This window comes from Populus euphratica, unplaced genomic scaffold, assembly GCF_000495115.2.
Source record: "Populus euphratica unplaced genomic scaffold, PopEup_1.0 scaffold26.1, whole genome shotgun sequence".
NCBI classification, from domain to species: domain Eukaryota; kingdom Viridiplantae; phylum Streptophyta; class Magnoliopsida; order Malpighiales; family Salicaceae; genus Populus; species Populus euphratica.
The window spans coordinates 202,015-224,229 of record NW_011499896.1 but is presented as its reverse complement, the minus strand read 5'-3'; the positions used below and the strand labels follow the sequence as shown (position 1 = coordinate 224,229).

Sequence of the window (22,215 nt, the reverse complement as noted above, 5' to 3'; positions counted from 1 at the left end):
CTATCTTGGAATTTTTCTATTCTAATAATATAAGTTGTATCTCTCATATATTTTAGATCAAAGTTATTAAAGAGAAATTTTCTCGTCTCCTATAATAAACCAAGATTATTTATTACAAAAAAATATTATCAATATACAAAATAAACAAAATTTTACCGACCTTAAATTATATGCACTGATCAATAATATTTTTCTTAAATATAAAGGAAACAATAGTATTATTAAACTCAATATATCATTGCTTGGAAACTTGTTTATATTGATTTCTTAAGTTTACATACTATGTACTTATTTTATTTAACTAAAAATCTTAATGGCCTATTCATATAGACTTTTTCTACTACATTCCCATTTAAATTTGTGATTTTCACCTCTATTTAATATAACTCTAAAGCATAATAAAATACTAAAACCATAGTAATTATAGGAAAAGTCTTTTATAGGAACCGATAAAGACATTTTTTTATAATCAATGTTAATTTTTTTAGTAACAAGTATGTCATTGTATTATTCAATGTTATCATTTGAATCTCGTTTGATCTTGAAGATCTATTTATATGTATTTTAAAATGTTCTCAAACTTCATCTTGTTTTATAGATTTTAGTTCATGTTTTATGATTTATGATGTTTGCCTATTTATTATAATTACCATTATTAATGGCACATGTAAATGAAACTAAATCATCATCATTTTTCAAGTCAAATTATAACTATTCTACATATGCAACATAATCGTTTAAAATATTAAACTTTCTTTGTCTTTGATATATTTCTAGTGCTATTTTTTATATATAGTTTATTTATTATAAGTTTATCAACAATATCTTTATTATAAATTATAGAATCACTTATATGAAATTGAATCATCATCATTTTTCAAGTCAAATTATAACTATTCTAGATATGCCACATAATCATTTAAAATATTAAACTTTCTTTGTTTTTGATATAATTCTAATTAATACTATTTTTTTATAGTTTATTTATTATAGGTTTATCAACAATATATTTATTATAAATTATAGAATCACTTATTTGTTGTGACTAATAATTGTTAAACTACTCAACAATTTAAGAACGACAATTTATGCAGAATTGAAAGTTAATAATGCATGCATATTTTGCTTGCTTTAACATTGAACCAGGAGCGCCCGTGTGATCAATCAAGCAAAAATGTCATGCGACATGTCTTGACAACTCAAATTTAATAATACACGCATTTTGTTTTTTACATTCAAATATAAATATAATATTCATGATCTTAGAACTTTATGGTTTACATATTTAAAAAAACATATACTTTGATACATAATAATTTGACGAAGAAAATTTACGATCAGATATCCTGCATTATCATCACTGTGCCTAGCAGAAACACTGTTGTTCCTGTTTCTTCCAAATAAAATGAGTTTCTAAACAGGTTTCCCAAAAACATGGACATTTTTCACATCCATACATCCCCGAAGAATTTACTCTACTCTGCATATCCCAATTTATAGATTTCAAACACATTTAGAAATGAAATAATCAAGAGTAAACACGTCGTCTTTTTAAAAAAATCATTGTTGTTTCTTTCACACGAGGATAAATTAAAGACAGTGGTGGTGGGGATGTCTTTCGTGTAAATTTTAAAAAAATATTCGGAAAAGAATGGAATCCAAAACACTGCATCTAATACCATGGCCGGCTTGTTATGCCATGATTGGACCAGTTTCATCTTGTCCTTTTGTTACTTTTTAGTTTAATTTAATATTCACGACACTAGTTCTGCTGCGAAGTATAACTGTCAGCGAACCCAAACTCAGTTTGGTTGTTTTTTTATGTCTCTCTCACTCTCACTCGTCCTAGTAGACTGTGGTTTACCTTACATTCCCCGGCACAGATTTCCCCGTCAGGAACCGGGATCCACGTTTCTGGTTGCGCAGCACCTGCAGCTTTTAAGCAAGTAATTTATTGCCCTTTCAGCTTTTATAGAAAACTAGATCATCTTTTTTGAAGGTTGTGTCTATATGTACATACATGCATACTGTTCAAGTTCATGAATTTTACTTGTCCTTGGCAACTTCAGTAGTATTCTGTTTCCATCTTCTCCAATCTCCATCGTTCTTCTTGTTTTCTTTATTGAGATATTGCAACTGATCCATCGCCGGCAACATCTACGGTCTGATACCTGCTCCTTAAATTAATAATACTGTTTTTTGTTTATCTTGATTTTATATAGTTTGCGTATCTCTTCCTCTCAAACTGCAATAAATTGCGGGTATCATTTTGTGTGTTGAGTTTATGATTTTCTTAGATCGCATTTAACTTAAGTTGCTGAGACCCCATATGCTAGCTCTCGAAGGCTTGGAAAGAAAAAGAAAAAGAAAAAACTCATCTTTCTATATTATTTATTGTGATCATTTTCTTCTTGAAGTGCTCATTTTTATCCGTGGCCCAGCTATGGCACCATAATTCCACGCTTCTAGTTCGGAACTCCTTTTTGGTGGGTCATTTCTTTTTAGTCCTCACTTACCGTTAAGTTTTCTGTTAACCATGCAGGGAGCAGGAGGGAGGAGATTGATCAGAGCATCGAGTGATTTTTCTGTGATTTTATTTGATTCACTTGAAGTTTAGGGAGCATGAGTTCTTCATCATGGATCAACTCTCTCTCATGCTCAAGCTCAGTGGTTCAGTCTTCAGGGGAAACATCTATTCCATTGATATTTCAATGGTTAAGATTCATTTTCCTTTCTCCATGTCCTCAAAGAGCTCTGTTATCTTCAGTTGACCTTTTGTTCTTGCTTTTCCTCCTCGGATTTGCGGCTCAAAAGCTGCATTCTAGATTCACTTCCAGTGGACACTCCGGCTCTGACATCAACTATCCCCTTGTTGGAAATGGAAACAGCAGAGCTCATATCACAACTTCTATTTGGTTTAAGCTCTCTTTGATTGTACCAGTCTTTTTAACTTTGTGTTACATTGTCGTCTCCATTCTAGCATTCAGTCAAAGCACTCAGTTGCCACAATGGAAGGTGCTTGATGGAGTGTTTTGGTTAGTTCAAGCAATAACTCAACTAGTGGTTGCAATCTTGATAATTCATGAAAAGAGGTTTCATGCTGTCACTCATCCACTATCTCTTCGAATTTATTGGGTTGCAAATTTCATCATCATTAGTATGTTTATGTCATCAGGGATCATTCGATTGGTAGCTCTGGAACACAACTTGTTGTTTGATGATATAGTTTCTGCAATGGCTTTCACGTTATCAATTGTTCTTTTTTCCGTTGCCATTGAAGGATCGACTGGGATTACTGTAATCACGCATTCTGAATCAGTAATCCATGATGACACCAAATTACATGAACCTCTTTTGGGAAAATCCAATGTGACTGGCTTTGCTACGGCTTCTATAATATCCAAGTCCTTTTGGCTTTGGATGAATCCCCTACTGCGTAAGGGCTACAAATCTCCGCTCAAGATAGATGATGTGCCTACTCTTTCACCAGAGCATAGAGCTGAAAAAATGTCACAGCTCTTTGAATCCAGTTGGCCTAAACCACATGAAAAGTCAAAGCACCCTGTTCGAACCACGTTGTTGAGGAGCTTTTGGAAGGAAATTTCCTTCACTGCGTTCCTTGCACTCTTGCGGCTCTCTGTCATGTATGTTGGGCCTATGCTCATCCAAAGCTTTGTCGATTACACATCTGGGAAAAGAACCTCTCCCTATGAAGGATATTACCTTGTATTGATTCTTCTTGTCGCAAAATTTGTTGAGGTTTTGACTGATCATCAATTTAACTTCAATTCTCGGAAACTTGGGATGCTCATTAGATGTACTCTCATCACTTCTTTATACAAGAAAGGGCTTATGTTATCATGTTCTGCTCGTCAAGCTCACGGAGTTGGACAGATTGTGAATTACATGGCCGTTGATGCCCAGCAGCTCTCTGATATGATGTTGCAGTTGCACTCTATATGGTTAATGCCATTGCAAGTTGGTGTTGGCTTAGCGCTCCTACACAATGCTCTAGGTACCTCGGCAGTCACAGCATTGATTGGAACTCTTGGTGTTATTGTGTTTGCTGTGTTTAGCAACAGAAGAAACAATAAGTTCCAGAGAAATGTGATGATAAATCGAGATTCAAGGATGAAGGCAACAAATGAGATGCTGAATTACATGCGTGTGATCAAATTCCAAGCATGGGAAGACCACTTCAACAAGAGAATCCAAGATTTTCGTGATTCAGAATTTGGATGGATTTCCAAGTTTTTGTACTCGATCTCTGCTAACACGATTGTGATGTGGACCACACCATTGATAGTATCAACTCTGACATTTGGTACTGCTCTCCTGTTGGGAGTCCCGCTTGATGCAGGGACAGTATTCACAACGACATCTATCTTTAAAATGTTGCAGGAGCCTATCAGGGTATTCCCTCAAGCTATGATATCACTTTCACAAGCAATGGTATCTCTTGCGAGGTTGGATTGTTACATGCTAAGCAAGGAATTGGTGGAAGAGTCGGTAGAAAGAGTGGATGCTTGCGATGGTAGAATCGCTGTGGAGGTTAAGGGTGGGATATTTAGTTGGGATGATGAAGCTAAAGGTGAGGTTTTGAACAATATAAATTTAGAGATTAAAAAAGGGGAGCTTACTGCTATTGTTGGGACTGTGGGATCTGGGAAATCCTCTCTTCTTGCCTCAATCCTCGGTGAGATGCACAAAATATCTGGAAAGGTATGGATTACGAAACAAAACTTGTGGGATTTATCCATTCATTGATTCTTGTATTTTGGTGTTCTTCATCAGCTTCATAGATCTGTTTTTTTTTTTTTTTTTTTGTGCGTGTTTCATGATCATCACGCTCTTAGGTGGTCACGCCAAGTTTAGATTTGAAATCATAAAAAATTCACCCAATCATTTAGGCATTGTCAATAATGTAAGCACTGAGTTTCTTGAAAGATACTTTGTTCTCATGTTCCACAATGAGATGTGCATTTCATGCTTCTATTGCTGGAATATATATTTTCAGAGGCTCTCTTGGCTCTTTGCAAAAACAATTTTGAAATGCTAATGTAGTTAGCTCCACATTTAATAGCTAGAGTATGTTTTCATTAACTCTGAGACTCGCCGATATCCGGTGTCTTTTTGGTTTGTTTGTTCCTTGTCAATTTCATGCAGTTGGAATGCATTTATGCACGACACTGAATTCATTTTATTGAAGCTCAGAATTTGGCTACTCAAAGTCAGTAGTGAGACTTCTCTATTTCCATCTTGCTCAATTTGGGTCCATGTTATACCACGATAAGTTGAAGGCTATCTTGTTCATCATTCTTGTTACCTCTTCCCTGGGGTTTCAGAGGATTTTTGTTTTTTTTTTCTTTTATCACCTTTTTTTGGAATAGATTTTCTTCCTTGGCTTACGCTTTTTCAGCTATTACTCTTGGTGCTTATATGCAATCCATGTAACACAACTTTCCTCATTTTGTTGCTAAATCCCACTATATGGTTGCAATCGAATTGATGCACTTGAAATGTTTTACTGAAATATTTACTCTTCCTTCAACAGATCAGGATTTGTGGAACAACTGCCTATGTTGCCCAAACATCATGGATTCAAAATGGCACCATTGAGGATAACATAATATTTGGTTTGCCAATGAATAAGGAGAGATACAAGGAAGTTCTCAGGGTTTGTTGCTTGGAGAAAGACTTGGAGATGATGGAATTCGGAGATCAGACTGAAATTGGAGAGCGTGGCATCAACCTCAGTGGTGGGCAAAAGCAGCGGATACAACTTGCGAGGGCTGTTTATCAGGATTGTGATATCTATCTTCTTGATGATATTTTCAGTGCTGTTGATGCGCATACTGGGACTGATATATTTAAGGTGACTCTAAATTTAATTGCTTTAAAGTATGGACATTCAGTAGAAGTGAAATAATTTACTCTTGATGCCATTTTGGTCATAGGTGCTTTAATTTATAATGGAAATTCAGTGTCAGCGAGTAGAAAGTACAGAAATCACTTGTGTTAGAAAATTTCGATAATGGATAAGAGTCAAATGTGTCTTCTCTGTAATCTCCTGTTAAATAGGCATGAAAATCTTCTCTGCACTCTGGAAATTGAATGGCAGTTTTAAGTTATATCAATGCTTTCTGCAGCAATGTGTTAGAGGCGCACTGAAGGGAAAGACTATCTTACTTGTGACCCACCAAGTCGACTTCTTGCACAACGTTGATCTTATCTCAGTAAGCAGCAAGACTATTTTTCTATATCGTTCCCCTCCACGCAGGTAAGCGTTTATGATGATCAGTAATTTCTGAAAAAAATTGAAGCTTCTCTCAATACCAGGTCATGCGAGATGGACAGATTGTACAATCAGGAAAATACAATGATCTATTAGCGTCTGGATTGGATTTTGGAGCACTAGTAGCTGCTCATGAAACTGCTATGGAACTTGTAGAAGTCAGTGCTGAAATTCCTAGTGAAAACTCACCCACGCCACCGAAGTTCTCTCAAGGCCTCTCCAAAATTGGGGAAGAAAATGATGAAAACAAGCTTCTAGATCAACCAAAGCCGGATAAGGGAACTTCAAAGCTCATTGAAGAAGAGGAAAGAGCAACTGGTAACATAGGACTGCATGTGTATAAACAATACTGCACCGAAGCTTTTGGATGGTGGGGCGCAGTTGTGGCTTTGCTATTGTCCCTGGTATGGCAAGCATCTCTAATGGCTGGAGATTATTGGTTGGCTTTTGAAACTGCAGATGAGCGGGCTGCAACATTCAAGCCTTCACTATTTATATCTGTCTATGGAATTATTGCAGCTGTATCAGTGGTGCTCTTAATAATGAGATCCCTTTTCCTCACGCTAATGGGGCTTAAGACAGCCCAAAATTTTTTTGGCGGTATTCTTCGTAGTATCTTGCACGCACCCATGTCATTTTTTGACACCACACCTTCAGGAAGAATATTGAGTCGAGTAAGGATGCAAGACCCAACTATGATCCCCCACTAGTCTGTGCTTTCAACTATGATTGTAGTCCTCCTGAAATCTATAACAGGATATTGGATAAAGATGCTTAAATCTGTGGCTGTTTTTTATTTTCCTTGTATTTTTTTTCCCTGCAGGCATCAGCTGATCAAACCAACGTCGACATCTTCCTTCCCTTTATGTTCTCCCATGCAATTGCAATGTACGTCACAGCATTCAGCATCATTGTAATTGTATGTCAGTATACTTGGCCAACTGTGTTCTTAGTAATTCCGCTTGGCTGGCTAAACTGGTGGTACCGGGTACGAGCTTTTATTTTATCTTGCTGTAGCATTTACAGCATGTAATTCCGCACACACATATAAATGACATATCATGCCACGGATATGCATATGTTTCTCATTTAAAGAACTTTTACTATCTTGAAAGCTTTCTAATGTGATCCTCATCCTAACTTGTAAATCATGATTGTAATACTCGGATTCAAGAGTAGACTTTTATCTCCAGATTGAGTACGAAAATCTATAATGTTGATTTATCTTTCTTGGTTGCAGGGATACTTTCTTGCAGCATCGCGAGAATTAACTCGACTCGACTCAATTACCAAAGCTCCCGTGATTCATCACTTTTCAGAAAGCATCTCTGGAGTTATGACAATTAGGTCTTTCAGAAAACAGTATAGATTCTGTCAGGAAAATGTTAACAGAGTGAATGCCAATTTGTGCATGGATTTTCACAACAACGGATCAAATGAGTGGTTGGGTTTCCGTTTGGAACTGATTGGGAGCATCATACTTTGCGCTTCTGCTATGTTCCTGATTCTATTACCTAGCAGCATTATAAGGCCAGGTAATTGCATGCTAACATGTTATTGCCCTTGGACAATATCTCTCAAGGATTAGATTCATCGAAGTTGATATAATGCATGCTCATCTATAAATGAGATTTCTGGACCAAGTGATTCAAAGTGTTCCTGGCAAAAGAGTATCATTCTTCCATTAATGCGAAAACATCTGCATATCATGTTTCTTTGGTTCTACTTAATTCATATGCTGTCTTATTACTAGTGTTCCTTTTTACATACTATGAGGCTTATTTGTTTCTTAAATCATGGATTGAAGCATCAAAGCAATGTTTTTTATGTTATTACTGGAATCTAACAGCAGATACTCGTATTTCTTAAATCCATCAGATCTTTAAATGCCTGCGTTCCAGGGAACTGACCAAATTCTGCTTGATACAGAGAACGTTGGTTTATCTCTTTCCTACGGACTATCCCTCAATTCTGTGCTGTTCTGGTGCATATATTTAAGTTGCTTTGTGGAAAATAGAATGGTCTCTGTTGAGAGGATCAAACAATTCACTAATATTTCATCAGAGGCAGCATGGAAGATAGAGGATAGGGTTCCTCCTCCAAACTGGCCTGCAGTTGGCAATGTTGATCTAAAGGACTTGCAGGTAATTAAAGGGCATTACAATAGTTCTTATTGATAAAGAAATCAGTTTAAGTTTTCTTCTATTATAGAGATGCAATTCACACACTATCCTAATAGCTTTTTTAGGCTGAGGAAGTGAAAAGCAAATGAAATTTTCAGGCATCAACATAGAGCAAAGCACATTATGCATGCATTGATAGCACTTTGTCATTGTCAGTGAACATGACATCTTTGGTAATATATCCATGCTCGATCTATTTTACCTTTTGGATCACAGGTTAGATATCGTCCAAACACTCCTCTGGTTCTCAAGGGCATTACTCTCAGCATTCAAGGGGGAGAGAAGATAGGTGTTGTTGGACGTACAGGGAGTGGAAAGTCAACTATGATCCAAGTCTTCTTTAGGCTAGTCGAACCAACAGGAGGAAAAATAATTATCGATGGCATTGACATCTGCATGTTAGGACTCCATGATCTCAGGTCTCGTTTTGGCATAATTCCTCAAGAACCTGTCCTCTTTGAAGGAACCGTGAGAAGCAACGTGGATCCTGTTGGACAGTATACAGACGAGGAGATATGGGAGGTAACCACGTGGTTCCCATTTCTTGATCCACTTCACATTATTATATATATATATATATATATATATATATATTGTGAGAAACCTTTTCTTAAGAGTTTGCAAGCTGAAAAACTTGATGGTTTTGTAGAGTCTTGAACGCTGTCAACTGAAAGATGTTGTGGCTGCAAAACCCGAAAAACTTGATTCTCCAGGTGAAATTTGACTGTCATTTGTTTCACAGTTTTCACTCTTCCAAACTTGTTAAGTAGAACGTATTATTGGAACAATAATTTATGAAAACTTTCAATTTCATAGTGACTGATAACGGAGACAACTGGAGCGTGGGGCAAAGGCAGCTTCTTTGTATGGGGAGAGTTATGCTAAAGCACAGTCGTCTGTTGTTTATGGATGAAGCAACTGCTTCAGTTGATTCGCAAACTGACGCTGTGATTCAGAAGATCATTAGAGAGGAATTTGCTGATTGTACAATTATCAGCATTGCTCACAGAATACCCACAATCATGGACTGTGACAGGGTTTTAGTTATCGATGCAGGTATGCTCTTCTTTCTACTGTTGTCTTCTTCGTTTTAAACCTTAAGGAAAGAGGTTTTAAAATCCCACACAACGACTGGTCTGTCTATATTGCACTAGAAGGCACGGTTCATTTGTAACGATAATCTTTCAACTTACAAGCTGAGAGTTCTGGTTCTCAGAGTATTTTCACGCATTCAAGACAATCGGCTGGCTATTCTGACTCGCTTTGTTTCCTGTTTATAACAGGATGGTCGAAAGAATTTGATAAACCCTCTCGGCTGCTTGAGAGGCCATCACTGTTTGGGGCATTGGTCCGGGAGTATGCCAACCGCTCGGCTGAATTATAAGCAAACAGTATACTTTGATCACTGGCACTATCCTGCTGTATTAATATTGGTAAGAATCTCCCGAGCTGCATATCTTGATCCACACTGTTGGAGGAGTGCCCCTACTCTTTCACCAATTTGCTGCGATGTTACCACCCAGTGTTATTAACAAAAACCTAAAGTACTGTAGAACTCAACGTGGATTGGATCAGAACAATTACTATTTTGCCCTCAATCCATTGTTCATTCAATAATTCAGTCCTTTTATATTTTTTCTCGGTATAATTACTTAATTGAAATAAGAAAAAATTAAAATATCAAGAGAGAAATCACAATAATCTTGAGTTATCCATATATAAGATAAACCGAACAAATTACGACCATCGGTTGTGCTTGATCTATGCTTTTGTGGTGGCAATGCCTAAATCTGTAGAAGGAAACCCTAATTCATCTAAAATGATACATGACCTTTTTTTTTATTCACAAGTAACTACATGAAATGAAATTATAAGAGTAACTTCTTATCAATTAGTTGCTGTCAAAAAAATTTACAGCCCAAAATTCAGGCAAACAATGTGCTATTAATTTGGTGGTTTTTGTTGTGAAAATTTATAGGGATAGAACTAAAAAATAAAATTAAAAAGATTTAAATTTAAATTGTTTTACTTTTTAAATTAAAACTATAAATACTATTAAAAAAAACTAGAAAAAAAATTATTTGGAGGGATTGGAGCCTCTATCAACCTCCGTGTCTCTGTCTCCACCCCTGGAAGCATTTAATATCCATCTATTTGATTTGATAATTATCATTGATCATAAACCTTTTAAAAAAAAAAAATCTGGTATTTTGAGCTGAAAGTAAACCCAATTTATTTTAAAAAATTTAAAATACTTGAGGTTAAGATTATCATTGATCATAAACCTTTTAAAAAAATTAATAAATTCTGGTATTTTGAGCTGAAAATAAACCCCATTTATTTTAAAAAAATTAAAAATACTTGAGGTTAAGTAGCATTTTTCTCACAGCACAATAGGATAGGATAAAATAAAAAACAAGACTGGCTAGAATTTACATAATTCACCTAGATTTATATAGAAAAACTTTATTAAATAATATGAAAATTACAGTCACTCAAGGCTCTCTCGCAAATATATTCCAGTCCTCCTTTTGTCTTGGCATGCTTTGGCTCTCCAATATTGCTCAGTTTATACGCAACTTCAACAATCATTTAATGTTTTCCTAGCTGTCAACTAATACCCACTACCTACCGAGTGTTAAGTGTTGTCGTTTGTTTCAACTCTTCAACAATCTTCCACTGAGAGACAAATGACACTAAATAAAAAGAAAATATTAATAAAATTGTAAAAAACGGAAAAGAATTTGGAATGATCCCAAATTTTGTTGGGATTTTTTTTAAAAAATCATATAAATTTATTTTCTTAGTCTTGGTGTAATTCTCAAATTATTTGCTTGGTTGAATGCGTAACGCATAATCAAGCTTGAAGCGTGTTAATTTGAGAATCACACGTGTAGAAACTTTGAGAACCACGCTTGCCGTCAAAATTTTAGAGATAATTCAAGCTTAGTTTTTGTTTTTCATAATTTATTATTTTTTTATTGTTATAAAATAAAAATATTTTTCCAAGTTTTAAAATATTCGAAATTATTTGTGGAAGTGGATTGAATTTTCATTAGCATTTATGGAAAATGAATTACTTAGAAATACTAAAATATTAATTTTTAACAAAGTGTTTTTGGTCAATATTAATAGTTAAATTAAATGAAGGGACAATTAATTTAAGGGACAATACTTGTTTAAAACATGATAGTTTAAGAACAAAATTCATCAGATTGATAATATAGGCCTCAATTTGCCATAACCATAATAGTTTAGGAGTGAAAAGGCCATTAAAACATTAATTTCTAAAAATATATTGTCTAATATGTATTATATTTAGACTTTATGATTTTTTTTATTAAAAAACATGTTAATAAGGATTATTTTTTTTTACTTTTAAAAAATTGATTCTATCGTAGCATAACATATGCCAATAATCTAGTTTGTTTCCAAGAGAAGCGATTAAATTATATATTTTCCTTTAGAAGCTTGGTATTATCAATTATGTAAGCATATTGCCCTGATTTGCAAACATCGGTTTCATGCTGGTAGGAAAAGGACAATTTTTGCAATCTAATTAAATATAATATGATTTCAATCAGAAACGTTTAATAAACAAATTATTAATTATAAATCTAAAAGGCATTGTTTTTCACCGTGTAAGTGTTTAGCATTATGTTTTAAAAATATTTTTAAAAAATTAATTTTTTTAATTTTAAATTAATATATTTTTGATATTTTCTAATCATTTTGATGTATTGATTTCAAAAATAATTTTTAAAAAATAAAAAAATATTATTAGTATATTTTTTCTGAGTGAAAAACACTTTAAAAAACAACCATAACCACATTTTCAAATACACTGTAAGTGTGCACTACTAATCCTCTTTATATTACTATGAATTGAATATGCAAACTTTTTTATTTTTTTAATTTCATCATCAAACTTTATTTTTGTGATTTGGTCCTAATTAAATATTAATTGATATTGATTTCTCGTGGAATGATAAGGTTAAAAAATGATATATCAAAATGAAAAAGGTGTTAAACATGAGTGAAGGGTCATAAATTTTTTTAAAAACTAAATTTTGGTCTTTAAACTTAAAAAATAATGCCAATTATACAATTTTGATATCTCGATATTTTTTAAATTCAATTTTAGTACAAAAATTTATTTTTGTTATTTTTTAATTCCTAATTTAGAGAGAGAAGACAAAGAGGTTGACAGATTCTACATAGTAGAGAAAGAAATATGTTTTTGATATCGATTTAGACCACCAAAATAGATAATATTCATGTTAAATGATTCTATTTGATAAAAAAAAGTTCATATTTAATGTTTTTTTACCTTTAAAATTTGTGAAAAATATATATTTGAACTAGTGTTAATTTTTTATTTTAGGATGATTTTAATTTTTAAAATTTTCGTTTGAATTTTTTTAAAAAAAAGTTGCCACTAAAAAAAAAATAGAGGATAATCACATAAGATTGCCAAGGCAAACCTATGTATGGGCCTTAATAAAATAGGTAAGGCGGGCTGGCCTGATTTGCCAAGCCCAATATGATGTTTTTTCATTTATTTCATTTAATTAATTTAATATGTGTTTATATTTCTACTATCATTTCGCTTTAACAAAATAAATTAATAAATTTAGCAAAGCATGACTTGGTTATTTTTCTGTTTTTCAATATTAAATATCTTAATTTATATATAATTCATGATTTTTTAATTTTAATTTTTTTATATTTTTAATGACTTTTTATTTATTTATTAGCACACATGGTTCTCAATTTAGTTGATTACATGTATTCCTATTTTTTTTTATTCTAACTTAAATTTTTTAAATTACAAAAACTCGTTAAAAAAATCTACACATACAATTTTTTTTAAGAAATAAAAATATATCTCATTTGCAGTGATGCGCGGGTCATATAACTAGTATTGTAACTTAAATTATGTGAGTTTTTTTAACTATACAGGCAAGTATTGTTCACACACACACAAATCACTACGAATGACATTGCACTGCATTGTATATTTGTCAAAAGTTCTTTTTGTTCCTTAATTTTTTTATTGACAATTTAGTTCTAGTTGAAGTCCAATTAATTATGATTTCTTAGAAAAATATAGGGTTGAAAGAGAAAGAAAAAATATTATTGATATCAATTTAGGCCACCAAAACTATCAATATTTGTATTAAATGGTTCTATTTGATGAAAAGAGTTCATATTAGATGTTTTTTTTACTTGAAAGTCTTTTAAAAAACAAATATGAGGTTGGTTTAGTTTTTGATTTTGAGTTGATTTTGGTTTTTTTAAGCCATTAATAGGTTTACCTAATGTGTTTTCTAAGTGTTTTGAGTAAAAAATGGTTTGGAAACAAGTTTTTGGATAAAAAAGATTGAAGCCTGATTTTTTAACTACTATATTGGCTGAAATCTTGATAACATTTAACAACTCATCATCTAATTTTATTTTTTGCAAAAAATTTTAAGGCAAGTAACAAATGCAGCAAAAAAAAAAAAATCTTAATCACTTGGGCCTTAGAAGATTAGGCTAGACTTAGTAATGCTTGACCTTTTTTTCTTCTATCTTTTTAATTTATGTTTTTTTCTTCAATTTTTTCTTTATTTCTATTTAGATGAATATCCACTTTCTCTTTTATTTTATTTAGGAAGCGTCTTTTAAATGAAAATTATTTTTTTGGTTATACAGTTAATTTTTAGAAGGTTTTTCTTATTATTCTATTTTTTTTAATATTTTGTATAAATGAATTGTATTTTGTATAGAAAAAAAAATTATTTGTAAATAATATTTCTAATATGTGCAGACTTGCATAATATTTTTTTATTTATTTAATTAATATATTTTTATTTGATTAAATACAAAAATATTTTAATAGACAAATATAACAAACATAGCAAGATAAATATTTTATCTTGTAAAATTAAATATCTTGATCTATATTTATTTCTTAATTTATTTTTATTTTTATTTTTATTTTTAATTATTATTTATCATTTATTTTTTCATTTATTAAAATACACCATGTTCAATTTATTTGATTATATACATGTGTAAATTTTTTTATTTTCACATATAATTTGTTTAACTAGAGAAGGTTATATATACAATTTTTTTATTAAAAAAAATATATCTAACTCTGTAGCAAAGTGAGCATGTGTTCTTCTTATCTACTTCGCATATACAAGAATTGTTGTGGAAAAGGATCTTTTTGTTCGAATTTCTTGCTTAAAATTCAATTAAATAAATATTTACTCATGAGAAACAAAACACTCTTTTTATTAATAATAATAAATACAATGATTTTATGTCACACGAATCCGATAGAATAGCATGAATGAATACGAGAATATTATTGGTATTTATATTTTGATTGAAAGAACACAGCTACATATATTACTTCTTTTATTTATTTTTTTAATTCTCAACTCGATCTTGCTTCATTGTTTCAAAAGAAAACGGTTCTTTTCTTTGAAAAATAAGAACAAAAAGCTTCAGAGGGAAAAAAAGAAAAAAGAAAAAAAAGAAAACGCAGCGTTTTTCAGGAAATCGTAAAACGCGCCGTTGAACCCTATACTGCAATTCCCATCCTTTCCAACCCCTTCATAAACCCTAATTAACCTCACTTCTTTCTCTCCTTCTCTGGTGTTGCCCCGAAAAAGAGAGACAGAGATGGGAGGGTCAAGAAGGAAATACAAGAATTCAAGGCCAAAAGTACGAGTGGGTCTCCCAAAGAAAAACCCTCACGTGTTCAAGCCAGCCTTCAATCTCCCTCCAAAGCTTCGCTCCCTTGCTGGCGCCGACATCTCCAAATGGGACGATAAGGCCAGTGTTATCCAAAACTACAAGTCTTTTGGTGTCGTTTCAAACCCCAACTTTCTAGGCGTCAGGTCCCGTACTTCTCATATCATTGAGACCGAATCGCTCCAAGTCGCTCCATCCCAGGAACAAGTGGATGATGGGTCCGCAGATGAGCTTGAACCCATTGATTCTGGAAGCGACCTCGAAGAAGATGGTCAATCCTATTCTTTGCTTAAATTATGATTTTGCGTTCCTTTTTCTAAGACATAAATCGAATTAATCCCTTATTGTATCCTAATTAATTAATTTTCTGATTTTGAGGTTAATGCTGTTTCTTAGCACACACAACTTTAGATTAATTCACATGCTAAAAAAAAATTAAATAATTTCATGATGGAATTTACTTTTTTGGAGAAATTACTCATAGAAACATATCGTAGTATATGGTATAAAAAAGCTGAAGATTTCCTCTCTCTCTTTTTTGTCTTTTTTTTTCTAGTTCTGACATCTTTGTTCTAGCCTTTAGCTTGTTTGCCATCATTTTTCTTTAAACTATTTGGAATGCCGATGGTTCTGTTTCCTAGAACATGTTAATACACGGTTGAAAATTATGAATCTTACTTCCCATCATAATTGATACAGAAAAGCTAAAAATGCTGTGAAGTGAATGTGTGTTACTCGCATGTATGTTCTTCTTGGAATTTTCCAATTAGTTTAAGGATGATATGGATGCTTGGAACTTGAAAGCTAAAATTTGGAATGAATTTCTCTTCTCCGTATGATTTAATTCGTGATGTTAATGTTTTGGTTGTGTAGATTTGAAATCTGCTCTAGGGAAGAAGCGGAGAGATGGAGAACATGCACCTTTGCAACCATTGACCAAAATGCAGCGTGTTCATATCGGTCAGCTTGTTGAGAAGTATGGAGATGACTATAGGGTTGGTTGCCAATTCTTGTTTCTGGATTTGTATAATGCTTGTGGTGGTTGTGTGACTCCCTTTGACTTCTCTTTTTTGCAGAGGATGTTTATGGACACGAAGCTAAATGCTATGCAGCATTCAGTTGCAACTCTAGAGAAGCTGTGCAAAAGATACCATATGCATAAAGATAAAAATCCTCTGATAAGGAGCATTCAAACTCATTGAAGTGAGGTCTCGTCTGTTACCTATTTTAATGTCTGTTGTCTTGATTGTTATATGGCTTGCCAAACCAATTTTTGTCCAGGAATTATCTAGTGTTTGCATCTTTTGCTTCTCAAAACTACTAAATATTCGAGAAATTAGTGTTGTCTTTGGATTGAATGTGGTTGGAGCGTGGATGCAGAAGTGTTTCTTCTAAATCTTAAAGGAAAATTAGTGCAAAACAAAGCCAAGGCCACCCCAGATGAATAACTGATTAAATGCATGCCATTCTTGATGTTATATAATGAAGAGGGTTGGTCTGGCAGGAAAATCAACTGGAGTGAAGCATAATTAGCAATATTCATTCGCATAGTAAATGATTTGGTTGGATTGCCATCGTCCTCTCAGAATTTGGTGCGTAGAATATATGACTGACAAACTCACTTACGTCCTTCTTATCCTTATTGGCCTTGGCCTGTACAGCATTCACACCAGTGTTAAAAAATATTTGGATTGTGGACTCTTGTATCTGCGTTTAACGGCACTTTTCGTCCCTCAACTATTGTGATTTTTTTACATTAAACCGGGTAGTTCCAAAAAAACGCAATTCAATTCTACTAAGCTAGCAATCGTTTCATTTTAAATTGTGTTGTAAGAAACGGGGGCTGGTTTGGGTTTTTGAATTTCTAGTTTTGAGATAAGACTTGATTTTTTTATTTCTTTTAGATCAATTCTTTTCAAGTTAGATTTTGTTTTATTACAATATTTTATTTTAGTTTCATTGATATATTTATTTTTGTAAAATTGGAAGAGGTATGCTGACCTGACAGTGATCCCATCAACTTCCAGTATATTAGAATACATGTGGACGTGGAGTTTAAGTGTTTTTTATTTAAAAATATATTAAAATAATTTTTTATTTAAAAAATATTTTGATAGTGGCATATTAAAATGATAAAAAATATATTTTTTAATTTAAATTTTATCCAATCTCTAAAATACAATACCAGGGTGAAAAATGCCATTATACCATGGTAGCCAAAAAAACAAAAAATAGTGGAGATAGGAAGGATTTTTGGTATCCTTGGCTGAATGGAGCTGGGATATCTTACAAACCGGTTTCTTCATGGTGATCCTAGTTGCTAGAGTGGTAGGATTATAGCCTTCATGCCCGAACCTGGAGTGATATCATGTGATGCTGCAACTTATTTGCAGCCCTAATTTTGAGTTTGCCCGTACCGCGGCAGTTGGGAGCTTAGTTCACTCTCCACGAGATGCAGAATCATATATGTGACCAAGATAGTCTGCTGCACTGTCTCATTCAAGAGGTGGGGAAAGAGCAAAGAAAGAAACAGATTCCTTCCATTTAAAGTAATCTATTATCGATCTCTGAGGTTGTAAATCAACACATGCAACGTAACAGTGTTCCGATCAAGCCAAGCAGATCAACTTGAATCGCGGCGGCATCTATACATCAACACATACGAAATCCTGGCTTGAGGAACGGAAGACATTAACACAGTAACATTACTGGAATTGGGAAAGATTTACAGCATGTTATCTACTCTCAAATCGATGTAATGACAACTAAGAGAAGAAATTCCGAACTAGACACCCGTGAATGCTCGACACTGAGATTCCCAGTGCTCCTTCACCTGCCGAATCCTCTCTATCCTTTCTGTTTGCAGTCGTTGCTCCCAATACTTGTGGAAACTGTTTCGAAATTCCAATGAAAGCAAGAAATTAGCAAAAGGTATAAAATGTGAAAAACACAGGTAGCATGTCCCTCCTTTTCTCTTCCCTTCCTGTTTCTTGTGAGTCCCTCTAAGCGAGGAAGAACACGTGATGACGAGAATCTTAAAACTTACAGCTAAAGTATAATCAAACTAATTTGTCATGAAGAGAAAAGCATACCTTCTGCTCAATAAAATATTAAGCTCTTCCAAGTGCAGGGCACCTTCGTAAACTCCGGTCTACAATAACAAAAATAAAGTTAGAAAACGAAGACTGTTAAAAAAAAGAATAAGAAAAAAGACAGAGACCGTGCAATGGAAAATGGAAATGAAATAAGCAGCTTCTTGTTGTTATTGCCAGAAACATGCATCTGATACTTCAGGGTTTTCATTGAATCTACCAGCATGACACCCAATTCAACTGATTTTCCTACATCTGATTAAAGATATCAGCCTTTCTTCATTGTGCAACACATGACACTTCTATAACTTGTAAATGAAGCACTGGACCAGTATCAACAGTAAACTTGATGATGAAAAGGGAGGCGAAAGATCGTGTTCATCAAGATCGTTGTGCATGATGCCAATTAAAGAAACCAGGGGAGGAAATGGTTCAATCAGAATGGATAGGTTATTTCCTTCTACAGTACAGAGCCAGTGACAAAAATAAGGACGGAAAAAATAAGTCAAATTATGTGGAGTCCCCGTGAATTCAGATGAGCAACAGGCGATGGATTGAAGTGATGGTAGGGATCGAACAAGGCTAAAAATCAAGAACCTGTCGTGTAGCATCAGTTTCATTTTCCGAGTCTAATTTCCTAACTTCAAAAGGATCATTTAAAATCATCTCGAAGCAAAATTGCCGCGCGGGCATATTGCTTCAAAGGAAGAGAGAGAGAGAGAGAGGAGAATAACTACTAAATAATGTTAACTAACCTTCCGGCATAGAGGGCATTTTTCGTTAGGTTCTGCTGCCTTGAGTCCATCGACAATGGTCACTGAAGCAGCAGAACAAGCACACATATAGCAGAATATATGGCCACATGTTAGAGAAACTGGATCAAATACAGTATCCTGTCACCAGTAGAGATAATTAAACAATCTAAATCAGATACCGGTCATCAAATCACAATGATAACAGACTCAATGCACACGCTTTACACTCTTGTAACGATAGCTCTGTAGCTCAATACATGCACGCATGCGTCGAAAAGCGTATGCACTTATAAATAGTAAATTATGAAAGAAAAGCTAATTAGACCAGGATTTTTCTTCTGATCTTAAGGAGAGCAGATGCCAAATTCAGTGTAAAAGGCCGGGTTCAAATTGGCCACATCTCTTAATTCACCATAGAGACTCACTGTCGGGTCAAAAGTAAGATTGGTCTACGATCTAACTGGTCCCGAGTGATATATGGAAAAGGAGGTGCAGCAGTTAGTGTGTCAATCCATAAGGTATCTCATGAATAAATGGTGTTTTCCAGAAAAAGTCTACAAATTCTACCACCTCTTGCTGCAGTCATTGTAAATTAGACCTTGAATCCAGTTGTGAAATTTTATTTGCTTCTCTTCATTGAAGATTAGGCGAGACATCAGATTTTAAACAAATAATTACTGGATGTTATGCAGAGCATTTTTCGTAGCTAAATGAAATTTAGTAACTTACCAAGCATATAGAACAGGTCAAATCAATATCAAGCTTGATGGAGTCAAAAAGCTCACAAGAGAGTGATGGTTTGTCATCATCAGAAGTTAGTGAGCACCCCTCGAAAAATGCAGGGGCCTTGCTTGACTTGACCTTCGTCTCCCTTAAATTAATGTGAAAAGCCATAAGCTCACAGAGCCATGGGGACTGAAGGATCTCAATGTGCATACTTTGAGCTTTTGACTTGAAGGCCTGTCCTTGCTTGGAGTAATGGATCTGTAACCATTGAGGGCAGAGATATCAAGCTTGATAACCTAAAACAGATCGTTCGAATTCAGTATTGTTATCCGTTCATCTTATTTTGAGACAAGCATACCTTGTCATATTTCTTTAGTATTTTTCGAACTGCAATAGCATTGATCAGTGCGTAGGTAACCAGATCCTTGCCTTCTTGAATCAAGGCAGCGTGGTCTTTTTGTAACCTGCCTTGGAACCACATGAAGTATTTTCGAAACCCAGAAGCCAGGTGCAGCTCAAGCAATTTCTGGGCACGTTTATTGAAGCAACCAACTACTGCCGACATTTCCTTCACAAGGGAAGGGAAAAAGGTACCATCGCACACTGCAAGTGAATTTGAGTTAAAGAAGGAATAGCAGATACAAAGAACAAACCTATAAAAAAAATCATCATAACAAATAACATAAGATGCCACTTTAAAAGGAAAAATTAAAATCGATGTAAACATCACTCCAATAAGAACAAAACTTCACGTTCTTCTGAAATTCAGACAAACCTGCTAAGAGACACCAATATCCTAGAATAGAAAGAAACAGAAACTATCATATCCCTACAAACTAACCAATGCTACAAATAAATAAGAAACAGTGAATAACAATCATTTGCAATAGAATTGAGTACCGGGACAATGGTGAGGACAGGACTGGCCATCATGGTCCTGGTGAGATTCAAAGTCTTTCCTACACTTCTTCAAAATCTTTTTGAGCTTTTTGAAATCAACGCCGGGTAGTTGTTTCTTCTGTCCTTGCATGTACTCCTGATATTTCTTGCAAAACTTCATGTTTTTTCCTTTCTCCAGAACCAGCTAAAGCAAGCCTCTCCTTTTGATCTTTCTTGTTAAGGAATTAAGGATGCTGGTCTCCTATCCACCGACTTAGTTCTTTATCTAATGGAAGGAGAGGACGTTGCTCTCTCTGTCTCTGCGTATCAATGGCTTGGAGTGCTAAGAGACGTGCATCTAGAGCAAACCTGAGGAGATGACAGAAAGGAGGAGTCCATTTCTTGGATATTATTGAACCTTTTCCGCAACCTGATATCCATTGATCAGTTATTTTTCACCTTTTTTCTTTTTTCAGTATCCACAGTCGACACGTCACTCATTACCGTATTCTTAACTTCCAAGTAAAGCGGTGACTGCTTCGGGCAAAAAAAAAAAAAAAAAACTTTTAACTTTGAGAGAGTAAGTTTATAAGAAATAATAATAATAAAAAAAAGTAGTGGGAATTTCCTATTTTTGACTCTTTGCTTGAAAATGAAATAAAACGACAAAAAAGATAGTAGATGAAGTGATAATAAAAAGGACTGATTTTGGCAATAGCCATGTTAACCTCATAATTTTTATGATTCTTTAAAAAAATAAAAAACCTTGTAGTAATTTTTGTCCTTGAGGCAAAGCTTTCGAGAAGAAGATGATGCATGGAAGTTTCTTGTCCAAAAGCAAATCTGTCACGGAAAGAAAGATCATCTATCCATGACCGACCTTGCAACCGTCTGGGTTATTAATGTCTTTCCTTTCCTTTTCTTTTCACATGTTATGCCCAGATTACTTAATGATTTTTCAGTTTTGTAATATTTGAAATATTGAAAAATAGATTTAACTTATCATGTAGAATAAATACATTATTGGAATAATTTTATTTTTTCTAACGATCTCTATAAATGTTCTTGTTTTGTCCGCCAGGGAATAAAGTCTTGCTGCATTGACAAGGCGTGTGCTTCGAGAATCTATAGTGACGCCCATTGTTTCGTTTGATCCAGTTGTTTTGAATGATATCGTATGCATCGTCTCAAATGAGCCTCTAAACAGAGGACACTAACGAGGATCAAATCTTTCATGGAATGGCCAGCAGATATTCTCCAGACCCCGCAGAGAAGTATATTTTAAGCATCCTCGCAGCACCAACCGCCATAACAGTGGATTTGAAGGTATTTTAAATATATGGCTATCATCATTAACTAGACTGGCTCCTTTAGTGCTCACAAGAAAAGTTTTCAAGAGCCCTACGTGTGCAGACGGAGGCATCCAAGGGATAGAGACCACCGATATGACAACGCCGTTTGATGTTTATGCCTTTTTTACGTCCCGATGTAAACCAATAGAGGGGCATAAAATAGCTTCTATTCTCGGTTCTTGT

The 22,215-nt window shown here is 34.1% G+C and overlaps 3 protein-coding genes across 5 annotated transcripts; 2 read left to right on the top strand and 1 right to left on the bottom strand.

Moving 5' to 3' along the window:
* The first annotated feature begins 1,775 nt into the window (after nucleotides 1-1,775).
* LOC105131999 (ABC transporter C family member 14) lies at nucleotides 1,776-10,112 on the top strand. Of its 2 annotated transcripts, none has more exons than XM_011035244.1 (12): nucleotides 1,776-1,946; nucleotides 2,543-4,722; nucleotides 5,555-5,875; nucleotides 6,150-6,236; nucleotides 6,340-6,969; nucleotides 7,119-7,283; nucleotides 7,536-7,830; nucleotides 8,225-8,439; nucleotides 8,695-9,000; nucleotides 9,128-9,191; nucleotides 9,295-9,534; nucleotides 9,762-10,112. In XM_011035244.1, the coding sequence occupies exons 2-12, from the start codon at nucleotides 2,623-2,625 to the stop codon at nucleotides 9,860-9,862; spliced, it is 4,524 nt and encodes a 1,507-aa protein (XP_011033546.1). In that variant the 5' UTR covers nucleotides 1,776-1,946; nucleotides 2,543-2,622; the 3' UTR covers nucleotides 9,863-10,112. The 2 variants fall into 2 exon arrangements, with proteins under 2 accessions (XP_011033546.1, XP_011033547.1); XM_011035245.1 differs by lacking the exon at nucleotides 1,776-1,946 and adding an exon at nucleotides 2,017-2,162.
* A 4,966-nt stretch (nucleotides 10,113-15,078) lies between these two features.
* On the top strand, nucleotides 15,079-16,586 carry LOC105132000 (nucleolar-like protein). Its single transcript, XM_011035246.1, has 3 exons — nucleotides 15,079-15,499; nucleotides 16,102-16,223; nucleotides 16,305-16,586. Exons 1-3 carry the CDS (start codon nucleotides 15,157-15,159, stop codon nucleotides 16,428-16,430), a joined length of 591 nt encoding a protein of 196 aa, XP_011033548.1. The 5' UTR covers nucleotides 15,079-15,156; the 3' UTR covers nucleotides 16,431-16,586.
* Nucleotides 16,587-17,750: 1,164 nt separating this feature from the next.
* Nucleotides 17,751-21,100, bottom strand: NLA (SPX (SYG1/Pho81/XPR1) domain-containing protein). 2 transcript variants are annotated; one of them, XR_843526.1, is made up of 7 exons: nucleotides 20,702-21,100; nucleotides 20,160-20,404; nucleotides 19,805-20,059; nucleotides 19,076-19,213; nucleotides 18,321-18,379; nucleotides 17,933-18,119; nucleotides 17,751-17,901 (listed from the first exon to the last, which is right to left on the bottom strand). XR_843526.1 is itself a non-coding variant. In XM_011035247.1 (6 exons), the coding sequence occupies exons 1-6, from the start codon at nucleotides 20,859-20,861 to the stop codon at nucleotides 18,014-18,016; spliced, it is 963 nt and encodes a 320-aa protein (XP_011033549.1). In that variant the 5' UTR covers nucleotides 20,862-21,100; the 3' UTR covers nucleotides 17,751-18,013. The 2 variants fall into 2 exon arrangements, 1 of the variants encoding a protein (XP_011033549.1); XM_011035247.1 differs by having other exon boundaries at nucleotides 17,751-18,119.
* Nucleotides 21,101-22,215: the final 1,115 nt, after the last annotated feature.